Raw genomic sequence first — 14,325 nt, forward strand, 5'->3', positions numbered from 1 at the left:
CGTCCAAAAATTGCTTCACACGCCACTATTCGGCCTTGTTTTTAACTCATTCCACCGAAGGCCGAATGTGGCTTTTTTTGCCATATTCGGCTGAATATATTCGGCTACCGATTAATCGGTGCATCCCGAGTGGAAAATAAGTATTTGGTCAAGCATTCAAAGCTCTCACTGATGGAAGGAGGTTTTGGCTCAAAATCTCACGATACATGGCCCCATTCATTCTTTCCTTAACACGGATCAATCGTCCTGTCCCCTTAGCAGAAAAACAGCCCCAAAGCATGATGTTTCCACCCCCATGTTTCACAGTAGTTATGGTGTTCTTGGGATGCAATTCAGTATTCTTTTTCCTCCAAACACCACGAGTTGAGTTTGTACCAAAAAGTTCTATTTTGGTTTCATCTTACCACATGACATTCTCCCAATCCTCTGCTGTATCATCCATGTATCCATTTTGGTATAAACTCAACTCGTCGTGTTTGGAGGAAGTTCCACCTGTTTGTGGAACTTGGACCAAGAAGCAGTAATTCTTCTCAATGTCTTGGTCTGAAAGTGCGGGAATAACTCCAGCAACTTCAATAAATTCCTCTATATCAGGGGTCACCAACATTTTTGAAACCAAGATCTACTTCTTGGGTACTGATTAATGCAAAGGGCTACCAGTTTGATACACACTTCAATAAATTGCCAGAAATAGCCAATTTGCTCAATTTACCTTTAACTCTATGTTATTATTAGAAATTAATGATATTTATCTTTGTGGAAACACTGATCATCTTAATGATTTCTCACAATAAATATATATAGAAACAGATGAATATCAATATGCAACACTTTATTTTTATATTTTCTCTAAGTGCACATTTTTCAAATTGAACATTTTCAAATGATCACTTATAAGACAGTCTTGTGAAATCACAATATCCCATTTTAACTAAATAGCCACTAACATTTTTTAACAAATCATGCATTACTTTGCACCATGTTTGTACAAATAATAACTCATGTAAAATACAAAAGTCAACTCTCAAATTTTAAAATAAATCATGTCATACTTTGAACTGGACACCAAATCTGTTATCTGTTTCTTTGTCAGTTAGTGGGAAGCCTGGCATTGCATGCTGTTAACTCGTGTGTTGTACTCTGCTGTGTAACTTGACACTGCAACTCTGAGTGAGTCTTGCACATGTGCATCAGTGAGGCGTGTTCTGTGTTTGTTTTTATAATAATAATAATAATGGGTTGTACTTTTCTACCTTCAAGGTACTCAAAGCGCTTTGACACTACTTCCACATTTACCCATTCACACACACATTCACACACTGATGGAGGGAGCTGCCATGCAAGGCGCTAACCAGCACCCATCAGGAGCAAGGGTGAAGTGCCTTGCTCAGGACACAACGGACATGACGAGTTTGGTACTAGGTGGGGATTGAACCAGGGACCCCTCGGGTTGCGCACGGCCACTCTACCACTGCGCCACACTGTCCCCGTTTAACTATGTTTAGGGTTTCTCCTTTATGTAGGGCAGGGGTCGGGAACCTTTTTGGCTGAGAGAGCCATGAAAGCCAAATGTTTCAAAATGTATTTCCGTAAGAGCCGTATAACATTTTTCAACACTGAATACAACTAAATTCGTGCATTTTTAAGTATGACCAACATTTGTAGAGTATAATAAGTCTCTTATGCTTTTTAACAACATTGTTATTCTAAAAGTTAACCAATAATACATACAATACTTCTTACCATTAATGCGACCTCTTGAACAGGTGCGGTAGAAAACGAATGGTTGGATTAAAATGCATGAGAATGTTTTATAATTTGAATGTTATTTTTTAAACCAGCGGAATTATTCATTACTTATCGTGTTAAGCAATTTCAGCTAAAATTTATCTGAGAGCCATATGCAGTCATCCGGCTCTAGAGCCATAGGTTCCCTACCCCTGGTTTAAGCATTAGACATTTTTTTACCTGCACCCTGCCTCCCGCTGTTTCCCACATCTACAAAGCAATTAGCTACCGACTGCCACCTACTGATATGGAAGAGTATTACACGGTTACTCGGCATAGCTCGGTTAGGAGAGTGGCCATGGTAGCAACCTGAGGGTTCCAGGTTCGATTCCCGCTTCCGCCATCCTAGTCACTGCCGTTGTGTCCTTGGGCAAGACACTTTACACACCTGCCCCCAGTGCCACCCACACTGGTTTAAATGTAACTTAGATATTGGGTGTCACTTTGTAAAGCGCTTTGAGTCACTAGAGAAAAGCGCTATATAAATATAATTATCTGAGAGCCATATGTAGTCATCAAAAGAGCCACATCTGGCTCTAGAGCCATAGGTTCCCTACCCCTGATGTAGGGGCTACTTATTAGTCTCCATACCCAACAAAATAAAAATAATGTATTGTAGCGTGCTGCTATCATCATGCCCAGTGTGTTCAAAGACCAGGGGAAAATGACTACCATACCACACTAACATTAACACCAGCCACACGCACGGGGTTGTCTGGAGCGGAGGCAGCATGTCCGCGCTTTAAGATATTCAAGATATAACCGCAGACAGCTATCTTCGCAATTAAAGATGACACTCCCGGTTTTTAATGAGAAATGCTGCCAGCAACGCAAAGAAAGTGTGCTTTTTGCCTTGAACATGGCGAGACAGAATCAAAACAGAGTCTCTAAACACAAGTATAGTCGCAAGTAACACCATAAATATATGCCAGATTTGTTGCCAGTTGGTTTTATTGCAGAAAAGGTGACTCAAAGGGATTTGAGAAATCTCCCCCTCCAAAAAATGTATTCTTAAGTACATTGTAGAAAAAGCAGCAACAATTTAAAAATGGAACAAAATATTGTGTAAGAAAATATATGTTAATACTATACTTAATAGATGTTTTAAATGTATATTCACATCCCTTTTTAAAGAATATATGCAACATAGCAAATCATGCAATGACATATCAGCCACGCCCCCACCGCCACAGGTATTTTGACAATTTAGGGGAAACCCTGACATTGAAAATTAAAACATGTCTTACATTACCGTCATGCTTTGTCAGAGATGTTTTGTAATGTTATTCTGTGATATTTGCACCTAATGGAAAGCTAGTATGTCACTTAAAGAATATGTGGGTGTATTTTTCTGGCTGGCTGAAACATTGTGTAAAGTCTGTTATAGCATATTCTCGTCAAAGCCTAAAATGTGATTTTCTGCATTTTTATTTTAGATTTCATATGATAAAATATTAGACTTTTACATTCTTTATAAGCAGGAAAACCTGCAAAATGGTCAGTGTATCAAATACTGGTTCTCCCAAAGTACACCCCCACATTTGAACAATTTCTATATAATACATCTATATTTTGTTGAAAATGTTATTTAAAAAATTATCGTATGTTCTAATGTTTAATTTAAGGCGTTGTGTTACCCCCCATTAAAAAGTCAGACCAAAACATAGGGCAAACATAACACTTGATGAAGTTCATGACAGAAAAGGCTGATTCACAAAGATAAGTTGAACCCAACAGGCTTGCAACCTTCATAGCTGCTGCGCATACACCACTGTACTTTCTGTGTCAACAAGGCACCAAAAGTTTGGTGCAGCCTGGTGGGCTTTGAATTTGAAATTTTCAGGAAAGAAGAGGAAGGAATTTAAAAGGTAAAAAGGTATATGTGTTTAAAAATCCTAAAATAATTTTTAAGGTTGTATTCTTTCTCTAAAATTGTCTTTCTGAAAGTTATAAGAAGCAAGGTAAAACAATAAATTAATTTATTTAAACAAGTGAAGACCAAGTCAAATATTTTCTTGGATTTTCAAATTCTATTTGAGATTTGTCGCTCTTAAATTAAAATGTCGAGCAAAGCGAAACCAGCTTGCTAGTAAATAAATACAATTAAAAAAAATAGAGGCAGCTCACTGGTAAGTGCTGCTATTTGAGCTATTTTTAGAACAGTCCAGCGGGCGACTCATCTGGTCCTTACGGGCCCCGCCTTGGTGACCCCTGCTCTATATAAATCTAATCAATTATTATTATTATGATTACTTTAACTGTGGGTTTTAATTCATGTCGAAAGGGCTCTTATATTGTTAAAAACATATATTTAGAAGGTTGTAAAGAGTTTTTTTATGCGCCAATTATGACAATATTATGATTGTTTTATAATTAATAATTCCTACTTAGCAGAAATTAATTTACTATGGTCAGGACCAAAACCAATTAACCTCAAGTTTACTGTACAGGCTAATGTTTTACTATTGCAGATGGTCCAGAACAACATCAAATCAAGCTTGTATGATCATCTACTTCAAAATAGCATAATTTTAAGCTTCTGGTAACGATTCTTTGTCATTTCTCATCTGGCAAAGCTGATTTACCCCAAGCTCAGTTCAGCAATTAGAGTAGAAGTCTTTATTGTCATCAAATGAGAGCATGACTGAAATTCAATTGATTGGTGTTTCTTATCATTTTAAGAAGCCATTCATCCTTTGAGTGTTTTGTTGTTTTTACAGCTCAGTATAACAAAGGCTTACTTCTTTTCAAACTTGTTTGCCGGTTAAGAATATCAAAACAACATTGTTAGATACAGATAACTTCCAGCCTCTCAAGTCTGATACAGATAACTTTTTCAGAGCTATTATTTTTTTAAATGTAGATTTAAAAGGGAACTGCACTTTTTTTTCTGTTATTTTGCCTATTGTTCTCAATTATTATGAAAGAAAATAACACACAAATCTTTTTTGGGGGGATTTCAAAGATGATAAAAAAAACGCTTGCAATATGCAGATAATGGGAGTCACAGTTGTAGCCTTCAAAGCATCTAAAGCAAATTCAAAACACTCCGTTTTATATACACAGTGCAAGTATATATACTTGCACAAACAGACATGTTCATAACAATATGTAATATGTACAATACTTGCTGAATTTTGCTCATTTTAAGCATTACCGAAACTTATTTCCTCAGTGCATTTTTTTCCATTTCCATGGCAGCACACTTCCGACTTGCGGCAACAAACGCGTGTTTCTACTTCTGGAAACGATGGGGTGTGTGTTTTAATCATGGCTGACTTAGTAATAGACAGTGAAGATGACTATTCTGGAAAAATGAGGATTCACGACCTTATCTTTTTGTAGCTGAATATACTGAGGATGAACTGCTGCTTATAGAAATGAGCACAAATAGAGGGTGAAACGTTGGAACAGGCGGAATCCGATGTGGAACTTTGAGCCAAGCTATGTCGGAATAAATTAATTGCTTACTCAAGTCAACTGGAAACGTCCCTGGCCAGCTGGGCCAAACAGACAACTGTCCATCGAGTGAGTCACTTTAATATTGATCTTGATACAGCACGTCACTGTACAACTACAGTACATAAACTGTCGGGCTAGCTGTGAACGAACAAAACATGAAATTTGGGCGGCAACTTACAGATACTGTAATGTGATTGTTCATGTGTTTCAGTCAGTACTAATTAGTGTCCTATCGCATTGTGTTGTGGGTTGCAAACTCAAAAGCTATTCAGCTGTTGACAAAGTTTCCTGCTTACACCGTGGCATGCCTTTGTAAGATGATGTGTTAGTATGTTAGAAAAACAGTTCCTCAGTGTTTGCTCTTACTATAAAAATGTTGCCACAGCTTTGTTATAATACAAGTTAAGGCATGTACATTAAGTGTTGTTCACATTTTTGGGGTGTATTTTTTAAGTGATTTAGAGGCAGAATGGATTGTTCCATTAGCTGCATTGGTAGCCACCGAGAATCATCTGATTATTACAAATTAGAATGCAACCCCCTACCCCAAAAAAAACCTGTCCGTCTTCTTGTTTCTCATAATGATTGTGAACGATTGGCAAAATTCCCAAAAAGTGCAGTTCCCTATTAAACATACTGTATTTCCTTGAATTGCCGCTGGGGCGCTAATTAATTTAAAACCTCTTCTCACTCCGGCACTTACCAAAGGCATTCAGTAAAAATTTGAGTGTGATGTAAGGATACCATCATGAAAAGCACATTTAATAAAAGAAAACGTTATTATGGTCTTACTTATAAATGAAGTCCATGCCAGCTCCTTCTGATCAAAAGCATCGATAACTTCTTTATAGAAGTCTTCCTTATCTTTCTTCAGTTTTAAAAGTCTCTCTGTCTTGATGGAGATCTTCCTTTATTACCTCCTGCTTTGATTGAAAGTCCAGTTTAGAAAACTGCTATCAGACTGCTACTTTCAGTTAGCTCAGCTCCTCACGTGTAGTGCGGGCGACGACAGAATTACCCTCGGAAACTCCCCCTCCTGTTCTGCTCCGTGGGTGATCTCTTTATCCCACAGCTGCCACCATGAAGTCTTATTGTATAAATAATACACTGGGTATTTAGGACTGGTACATGCTTTATTTCAGCCCGGTTGTTTACATAGCCAGCATAGGAGTAGTGGTGTTACATCCTAAAAGGTCCGTCCTGCACCCCCTGCGTCGTAACAGTTCCCAGCACATATCACGTCACTCGTTGTCACTTCTTCTGCAGCCGAGTAGTCGCAAGAAGGATCACTAGCGCCCTCTACCACCAGGAGGTGGGAGTCATTTAATGACTCATATTTGACACACACAGCTACGGTATATTAATAAAACATAGCAGCTTACTGTTCTTTTTAGCATATTCAATAGCTTGGACCTTCAATCCTACTGAATAGCTCTTAATCTTCTCCCCTTTATGCGATTTCAAATTACCGGTATTGAAATCAGCCTCCATTTTGATAATGATGACGTGACCAGTTTGACCCGGCAGTAATTCAAGGCAGGCGCACAAGGTAAGGTAGTCTTTTGTTTGTTTGTTTTTTTATGCAGCTTCTTTAGCAGCGGACGTCTTCTTAGTCTTCCAAAACAGTCACAGCGATGTCTTTTCAGGGCGCTGATAATGTTTGATGTATTTGTGCGTGATGTTTTTTCCCCTCTTCACAAAACATTTCTTGCAAATAGCACACAAAATGTCGTCCTCTGTCAGACACAAATGACACAATGTTGTTGTTTTTTAAAGCGTGTTCTTTTACAAGAGACATTGTGCATCTGATTTTCTTACCCAAAGCCACTTACACAATCTTGCCTCATTAAAGCACGGACATCTTTTTTTTTCTTTTTCGTAGCTGTGTGATTTGTTACTACACTGTAATGACAGCATAATAATGCTGTATATATTTTTACTCTACACCAGCTGACTCTTGGTGGATTTCCTTCCATCTTATTGCAAATTTCATGCTAATCGGACTTCAAACCCAGCTACTTTTTTTTCTTTTTCCTTTTTCACACATTTCTTGGTATATTACACTCGCTAATCCTTCTTTTAAAGATAGCCTGTTCACAGAACAAACACTAATCCGTCACTAATACCTCAGATGCTAATGGTGAAATATTAATGGCTGCTCTTTCCTTTCAACTCAGTTGCCTCAACATTTTGCCGCCATAGAAACGCTGGGCCGCAGCAACTACTTGAAATTATTTTGGATCAGTATTAAGTTTTATATATTGTGTAATGACAACAGTGTTATGTAATAGTAACACTTTTCAACCTAATATTTCTATGTTGTCACTTTTTGACAATGTCACTTAGGCCATGTCTACACTAAGTCGTTTAACACCTTAAAGAAGTAATTATTTAGCCTAAGCCCCGTTTCAGGTCCCCCTCCAGGGGTGTCCAAAGTGTGGCCCGGGGGCCATTTGCGGCCCGCAGATAATCGTTTACTGGCCCGCCACACATTCTGCAAAAATTGCAAAATTGATGAATGAATTGAAATATTTATTTCAAACCTGCACAGTACAACTAAACACAGTTTTTTTTTTTTTTTACATGTTGGCAAAGATATTTATGCAAGGCTTGAAAAGGGGTTGGATGAAGCAGCTGCTTATAATAGCCCAACCCCTCTCACTCATACCACATTTGACATAAACAATATAATACAAAAACAATACTCTATAAACAAAACAAGAAAAACTCCTGTACACTAACAATACCATGAGAGAAGACAAGACGAGACAAAAACACACACACACACTCTCCGACCATACACCTCTCTTCCATCGCTCTGTGCTGAGGGCATCACTCTCTTTCCTCATCGTACTTCTTCAGTACTTCTTTTTTAAACAGTGTTTTAAATTGAATCATGCTAGAACACGTTTTTAACTGGTCGCCTAAGTTGTTCCACAGACTGACTCCACGCACTGAAATGCACATTCATTTTAAAGTGGTTCTGAATTTAGGCAAATATAATTTGTTGTTTCCTCTTAAACTGTAACTATGGTGATCATCTCTGTCATGGAATAGGTTCTGTATATTGGATGGTAGAGAGTTTTGGGATGCCCTAAACATAATTTGAGCAGTTTTAAAATTGATCACATCGTTCAGTTTAAGTTGCTTTAAGTTCATGAATAGTGGATTTGAATGATGTCTGTAGTGAACATTGGAAACAATCCTGATGGCCTTTTTCTGCAGAGTGACTAAAGGTTGTAGATGTGATTTATAACAATTTCCCCAGACTTCAACACAGTAGGTTAAATATGACATGATAAATGAATGATACAATAACAGCAGAGCATTGGTGTTCAATAGATGACATGACAGTATTGCAAAAATAAAAATTAAAACATTTAAAAAAGTGGAATGAGGTGAAATCTAATGAGAAAAGGTGGCAACTTTAACACAAAGCTGCCATGCAGGCAGTTTTTTTTCCTTTTGTCTTTTTTCCATTGCTCAAAATAAAAAAAAGGACAAAAGAGTCTACGTTATAATGAATTATTACTTTAAGAAAATGTGGAAAAAATATTGCATATGTTGTGTGGTTGCCATATAAAAACATCAAAGTTTTGACAAAAGAACATAAAACAAACAAAATAATAGTTCAAACTTAAAATCGACAGATATATCGGAAGTTGACCTTTAAAATTAAGTGTTAAAGGAAAAAAAAAAAACTATGAAAAATGTATCACTTTATGAGTGGGGAACCTTTCGGATCTCAAATATATTTAGTAGGATTTTATTTAACTTTTCACTGTGATTACTGAAAACTATTAAATAATTAAAATCAATGGTGTCCTGCATTATTGATCTTTAAGGCAGTGGTCCCCAACCACCGGGCCGCGGATCGATTGGTACCGGGCCGCAGAAGAATTTTTTATTAATTTTTATTATCTTATAATAAAAATAAAAATATTTTATTTTATTAAAACAACATAAAAAACACAAGGTACGCTTACAATTAGTGCACCAACCCCCAAAAAATTCCCTTTTTCATGACAAAGGGGAAAAAAAAAATGTATGACTGAATTTGAATACTTCTATGGATCACCAAAAATTTTGGTGGGACTTTTTTTTCTTTTTCAAAAAATGTGTCATTGCTCAAAATCAATGTTGTTATATTTATTATAATATTAAAAGATTGCCTATTTTGTGTTTTTGCCCCAAAAATGGATTTGACAAAAAAATCTAACATTTGAAAAAAATATCTACTTTATATCAACAGATATGCCTAAAGTGGATTTGGAGATTTAAACATTGAAAAAAAGCAACTTATGACTGATTTAACATTTTAATGACTGAGACCCTTTCATGTCCCTGAGACCAAACTTGAGGGGAGCCCTAAAGGTAAAAATGTTTTATACATACATCTTGTATTGGTTTTAAAAATGAAAAATATCAGAATGGACCCCGCATGCTTCAATGGAAATAGTTTGGACACCTCTGCCTTAAGAGAAAGCGATTGCAGCTATTTGGGAAACATCATTTCTCAGATGGCAAGAGAACTTTCGAATGCCCAGGTCAGCTGTGATTCTACTTAGCGAAAAACTTTGTCCTTTTGTCGAAGGAGAGACAACGAGAATGCGAGCTGAGTTCAATCCTGGGCTCGGGATCTTTCTGTGTGGAGTTTGCATGTTCTCCCCGTGACTGTGTGGGTTCACTCCGGGTACTCCGGCTTCCTCCCACCTCCAAAGACATGCACCTGGGGATAGGCCCCTCCCACCTCCAAAGACATGCACCTGGGGATAGGTTGATTAGCAACACTAAATGGTCCCTAGTGTGTGAATGTGAGTGTGAATGTTGTCTGTCTATCTGTGTTGGCCCTGTGATGAGGTGGCGACTTGTCCAGGGCGTACCCGCCTTCCGCCCGATTGTAGCTGAGATAGGCTCCAGCACGCCCCACATCCCCGAAAGGGACAAGCAGTAAAAAATGGATGGATGGAATTCCAGTCTTAAAGGTCCACCATTATGCAACAGTTAATGTTTATTGACGTTCCAATAGCAATACAAATCCCTACACCCAAAGGCTATTAGCGGCCCGCACCTGATTTAACTGTCCGCAGCACTTTCTAATAATACCATTACTAAAAAAAACATTCAAACCCCCATAAAAAGTGGAATAGAAGACCAAACAGGTGTAAAAACCATTCAAACCCCCATAAAAAGTGGAATAGAAGACCAAACAGGTGTTATGTAGCGAGAAAAAAGTTGAATCTAATAACATAAAGCTGGCATGCAGGCTGTTATTTTCCTTTCAAAACAATCTTCACATTGTACTGTTATAAAGTCCCCTTGTCATATATCAAAGTATCCTCTGAAATCTATTGATTTGAAATCGCATAAAGGGAAGAAGATTAAGAGCTATTCAGTCGGATTTAAGGTCCAAGCTATTGAATATGCTAAAAAGAACAGTAAGCAGCTATGTTTTATTAATATACCGTAGCTGCGGGTGTCAAAGAGGCAGGCGCATACTATATACCCAGCAGAAACTCAGGGAAATACGGTACGTCATTACGAACGAGAAGCGGTAATAGGGTGGTATATCCTGTGTGTAGTACATTGGAAAGTCTGTGTAGATGTTGCCAATAGCACTTTTAAGGTACTACTGTATTCCCAGGAAGTTTTACTAAAAACTACAGATGTCTGATATTATCAGGCTGCCGATATCATAGGCCGATAAATGCTTTAATATGTAATATCGGAAATGATCAGTATCGGTTTCAAAAAATGTATGACTTTTTATAATACCGCTTAACACGTAGGGAGAAGTACAGAGCACCAATTAACCTTAAAGGCACTGCCTTTGCGTGCCGGCCCAGTCACATAATATCTAAGGTTTTTCACACACACAAGTGAATGCAAAGCGTACTTGGTCAACAGCCATACAGGTCACACTGAGGGTGGCCGTATAAACAACTTTAACACTGTTACACATATGGACCACACTGTGAACCCACACCAAACAAGAATGACAAACACATTTCGAGAGAACATCCGCACCGTAACACAACATAAACACAGCAGAACAAATTCCCAGACCCCCTTGCAGCACTAACTCTTACGGGCGCTACAATATACACCCCCCGCTAGCCTACACCCCCACCTCAACCCTGCCCACCTGAGAGCATGTCCCAAATTCCAAGCTGCTGTTTTGAGGCATGTTAAAAAAAAAAATGCACTTTCTGACTTCAATAATAAATATGGCAGTGCCATGTTGGCATTTTTTTTCCCCCATAACTTGAGTTGATTTATTTTGGAAAACCTTGTTACATTGTTTAATGCATCCAGCGGGGCATCACAACAAAATTAGGCATAATAATGTGTTAAGTCCAGGACTGTATATATCCGTATCGTTTGATATCGGAATCGGTAATTCAGAGTTGGAGAAGGTCGAAATATCGACAAAATAGCAAATATTGGACATCTCTACTAAAAACATTTTTAAAGTGTCTAAATTGCAACATCAAAGCTAACATTGTGGCACCTCTTCCATCTCCTAAAAAATAATTAAATAAGGTACCTGCAAGTTAAACCTTTTGCGGTATAGCTCGGTTGGTAGAGCAGGCGTGCCAGCAACTTGAGGATTGCAGGTTCGATCCCCGCTTCTGACATCCTAGTCACTGCTGTTGTGTCCTTGGGCAAGACACTTTACCCACCTGCTCCCAGTGCCACCCACACTGGTTTAAATGTAAAAATTAGATATTGGGTTTCACTATGTAAAGCGCTTTGAGTCACTTTGAGAAAAAGCGCTATATAAATATAATTCACTTCACTGCTTTGAACTACCTGAGTTTATTGATTTGTGTTGCAGCCTTAATCAAGCGTGACCTTGGTTTAGGTGCAGTGTCACGGTCTCACTGTTAGAATAATTGTATCTAAGTTATCACACAAAACTTTGTGTTACATTGAGTTCCCGTCGAGAAGACAAAAGCTGTCTTTGAACCTACCAAGAAGAAGGCTCGTAATACTCCACTGTCTAGGGTGGGAAGCAACACGGTGTTCTGTTTCTTTCATGTTTTGTAATCAACAGAAAGATATTGTCTTGACCCGAGAACTACAAAGCAAAGAGGAAGCAGGGCCTGACTCCCCTTAAGGCGACCTCTTCTGTGAACTGTTTACAACTTTTATCTGTTCTGTAACCAAAGGCGATGGCTGTTTACGACCCACATACCTTGGAAACAGCTATTGCCATGTAATCAGGGAAAGTCCAAATAGGTGGCGTACAATCATTCGCCAGAGCGTGTTGAGACACTGTACTAGGCGACAGTGTCCAGGCGTCGCTCCTCAATTTGAGTAAAGTTTAATTCTGTCTCTGTTTATTTGCTTCTTGTCTCGTTTAATAGATGCCATCAGTGTTTGAACCTGACACTCACCTGCAGAAGTCGGGCGCCACCATGCCGTAGACGTTGATCCTATCACACAGCTCCAGGGCAATGGTCATCGTGAACCAGCCGGTGCTCAGCCACGAGTTCGATATCCTCCTGCAAGAGTGGGCGGCGGTTAGATGGATGTATCTGTGCCAGGAGGCTGCCACGTTTGATCCGTGTCACAGGAGGCGATGAAGGTAGGTACATCGTCTACATGCCGGGAGTACAGCAGAATAAAGACCATCTAAATCTAGCGCTCGATTCCACGCTGACCGGCAGATCAATCAGGCCGCCTCACAGCTTCGTTGGAATATGCATCAGTGGCACATATCGACTCATACGAATGAAGGCTGCATGTCAAATAATCAACCTTAGCCTTGCTTTGCATGCGGCAAAGAAACAGCATTAATTGACAAATTACCTGCTCGCTTTTAAGTGCCACAAAAGCTTTTAAAGGCCTACTGAAATGAGATGTTCTTATTTAAACGGGGATAGCAGGTCCATTCTATGTGTCATACTTAATCATTTCGCGATATTGCCATATTTTTGCTGATAGGATTTAGTAGAGAACATCCACGATAAAGTTCGCAAATTTTGGTCGCTAATAAAAAAGCCTTGCCTGTACCGGAAGTAGCAGACGAAGTGCGCGTGACGTCACGGGTTGTGGAGCTCCTCACATCTGAACATTGTTTACAATCATGGCCACCAGCAGCGAAAGCGATTCGGACCGAGAAAGCGACGATCTCCCCATTAATTTGAGCGAGGATGAAAGATTTGTGAATGAGGAAAGTGACAGTGAAGGACTAAAAAAAAAAAAAAGACTATACAGTGGGAGCGATTCAGATGTTATTAGACACATTTACTAGGATAATTCTGGAAAATCCCTTATCTGCTTATTGTGTTACTAGTGTTTTAGTGAGATTATATGGTTGAACCTGTACAACCTGAAGGTCGACCCCGCACCTTTCTTCAGCACCAGTCGACAGGTGGTGGCGATGCCCATCCCTGCCTTTCGCAAGGGACCCTCTTCGAAACACGATCTTTCAAAATGATCGCTGCATAATACACTGTACTATGTTTGTGTGGTCCAATCCAACCGTGTTTTCTTGACCGCTCTGTTCCATAGTAAAGCTTTACGGTCATCTTTCGGTTATGTTAAACAATAAAACACCGGCTGTGTTTGTGTTGCTAAAGGCGGCCGCAATACATCGCTTCCCACCTACAGCTTTCTTCTTTGACGTCTCCATTATTCATTGAACAAATTGCAAAAGATTCAGCAACACAGATGTCCAGAATACTGTGGAATTATGCGATGAAAAGAGATGACTTATAGCTGTGAACGGTGCTGGAACAAAATGTGCTCTACAATGCGTGACGTCACACACACTCATCATACTGTGACGTTTTAGCATGATACTTCCGCGCGGAATTTAAAAAATGCGATTTAGTAAACTAAAGCGGCCGTATTGGCATGTGTTGCAATGTTAATATTTTATCATTGATATATAAACTATCAGACTGCGTGGTCGCTAGTAGTGGCTTTCAGTAGTAGAAACAACTTGACACTATCTATCATGTCATGTGATTTTTGAGAATATATACTATACAGTCTTAAAGCTTCAACAATTTTATATTCCTCAAAAATCAGTAAAATCCATTCATCCATCCATTTTCTACCGCT

At 38.8% G+C, this 14,325-nt stretch overlaps 2 protein-coding genes across 3 annotated transcripts in view; one reads left to right on the top strand and one right to left on the bottom strand.

Annotated features, from left to right (window-relative positions):
• pigk (phosphatidylinositol glycan anchor biosynthesis, class K) overlaps nucleotides 1–12,815 on the top strand; it is a 110,965-nt gene extending 98,150 nt beyond the window's left edge. Inside the window, exon 12 of the mRNA XM_061919659.1 lies at nucleotides 12,621–12,815. Within this exon, the coding sequence (XP_061775643.1) occupies nucleotides 12,621–12,680 (60 nt within the window). The 3' untranslated portion in view covers nucleotides 12,681–12,815. The remainder of the gene's footprint in view (nucleotides 1–12,620) is intronic.
• Nucleotides 1–14,325, bottom strand: part of st6galnac5a (ST6 (alpha-N-acetyl-neuraminyl-2,3-beta-galactosyl-1,3)-N-acetylgalactosaminide alpha-2,6-sialyltransferase 5a) — a 170,074-nt gene that overhangs the window by 9,423 nt on the left and 146,326 nt on the right. For both annotated transcript variants that reach the window (XM_061919662.1, XM_061919661.1), the window contains exon 4: nucleotides 12,651–12,758. In XM_061919662.1, coding sequence (XP_061775646.1) covers nucleotides 12,651–12,758 — 108 coding nt within the window. The remainder of the gene's footprint in view (nucleotides 1–12,650; nucleotides 12,759–14,325) is intronic.

The sequence above is a fragment of the Nerophis ophidion genome, linkage group LG14, assembly GCF_033978795.1.
Source record: "Nerophis ophidion isolate RoL-2023_Sa linkage group LG14, RoL_Noph_v1.0, whole genome shotgun sequence".
NCBI lineage: Eukaryota > Metazoa > Chordata > Actinopteri > Syngnathiformes > Syngnathidae > Nerophis > Nerophis ophidion.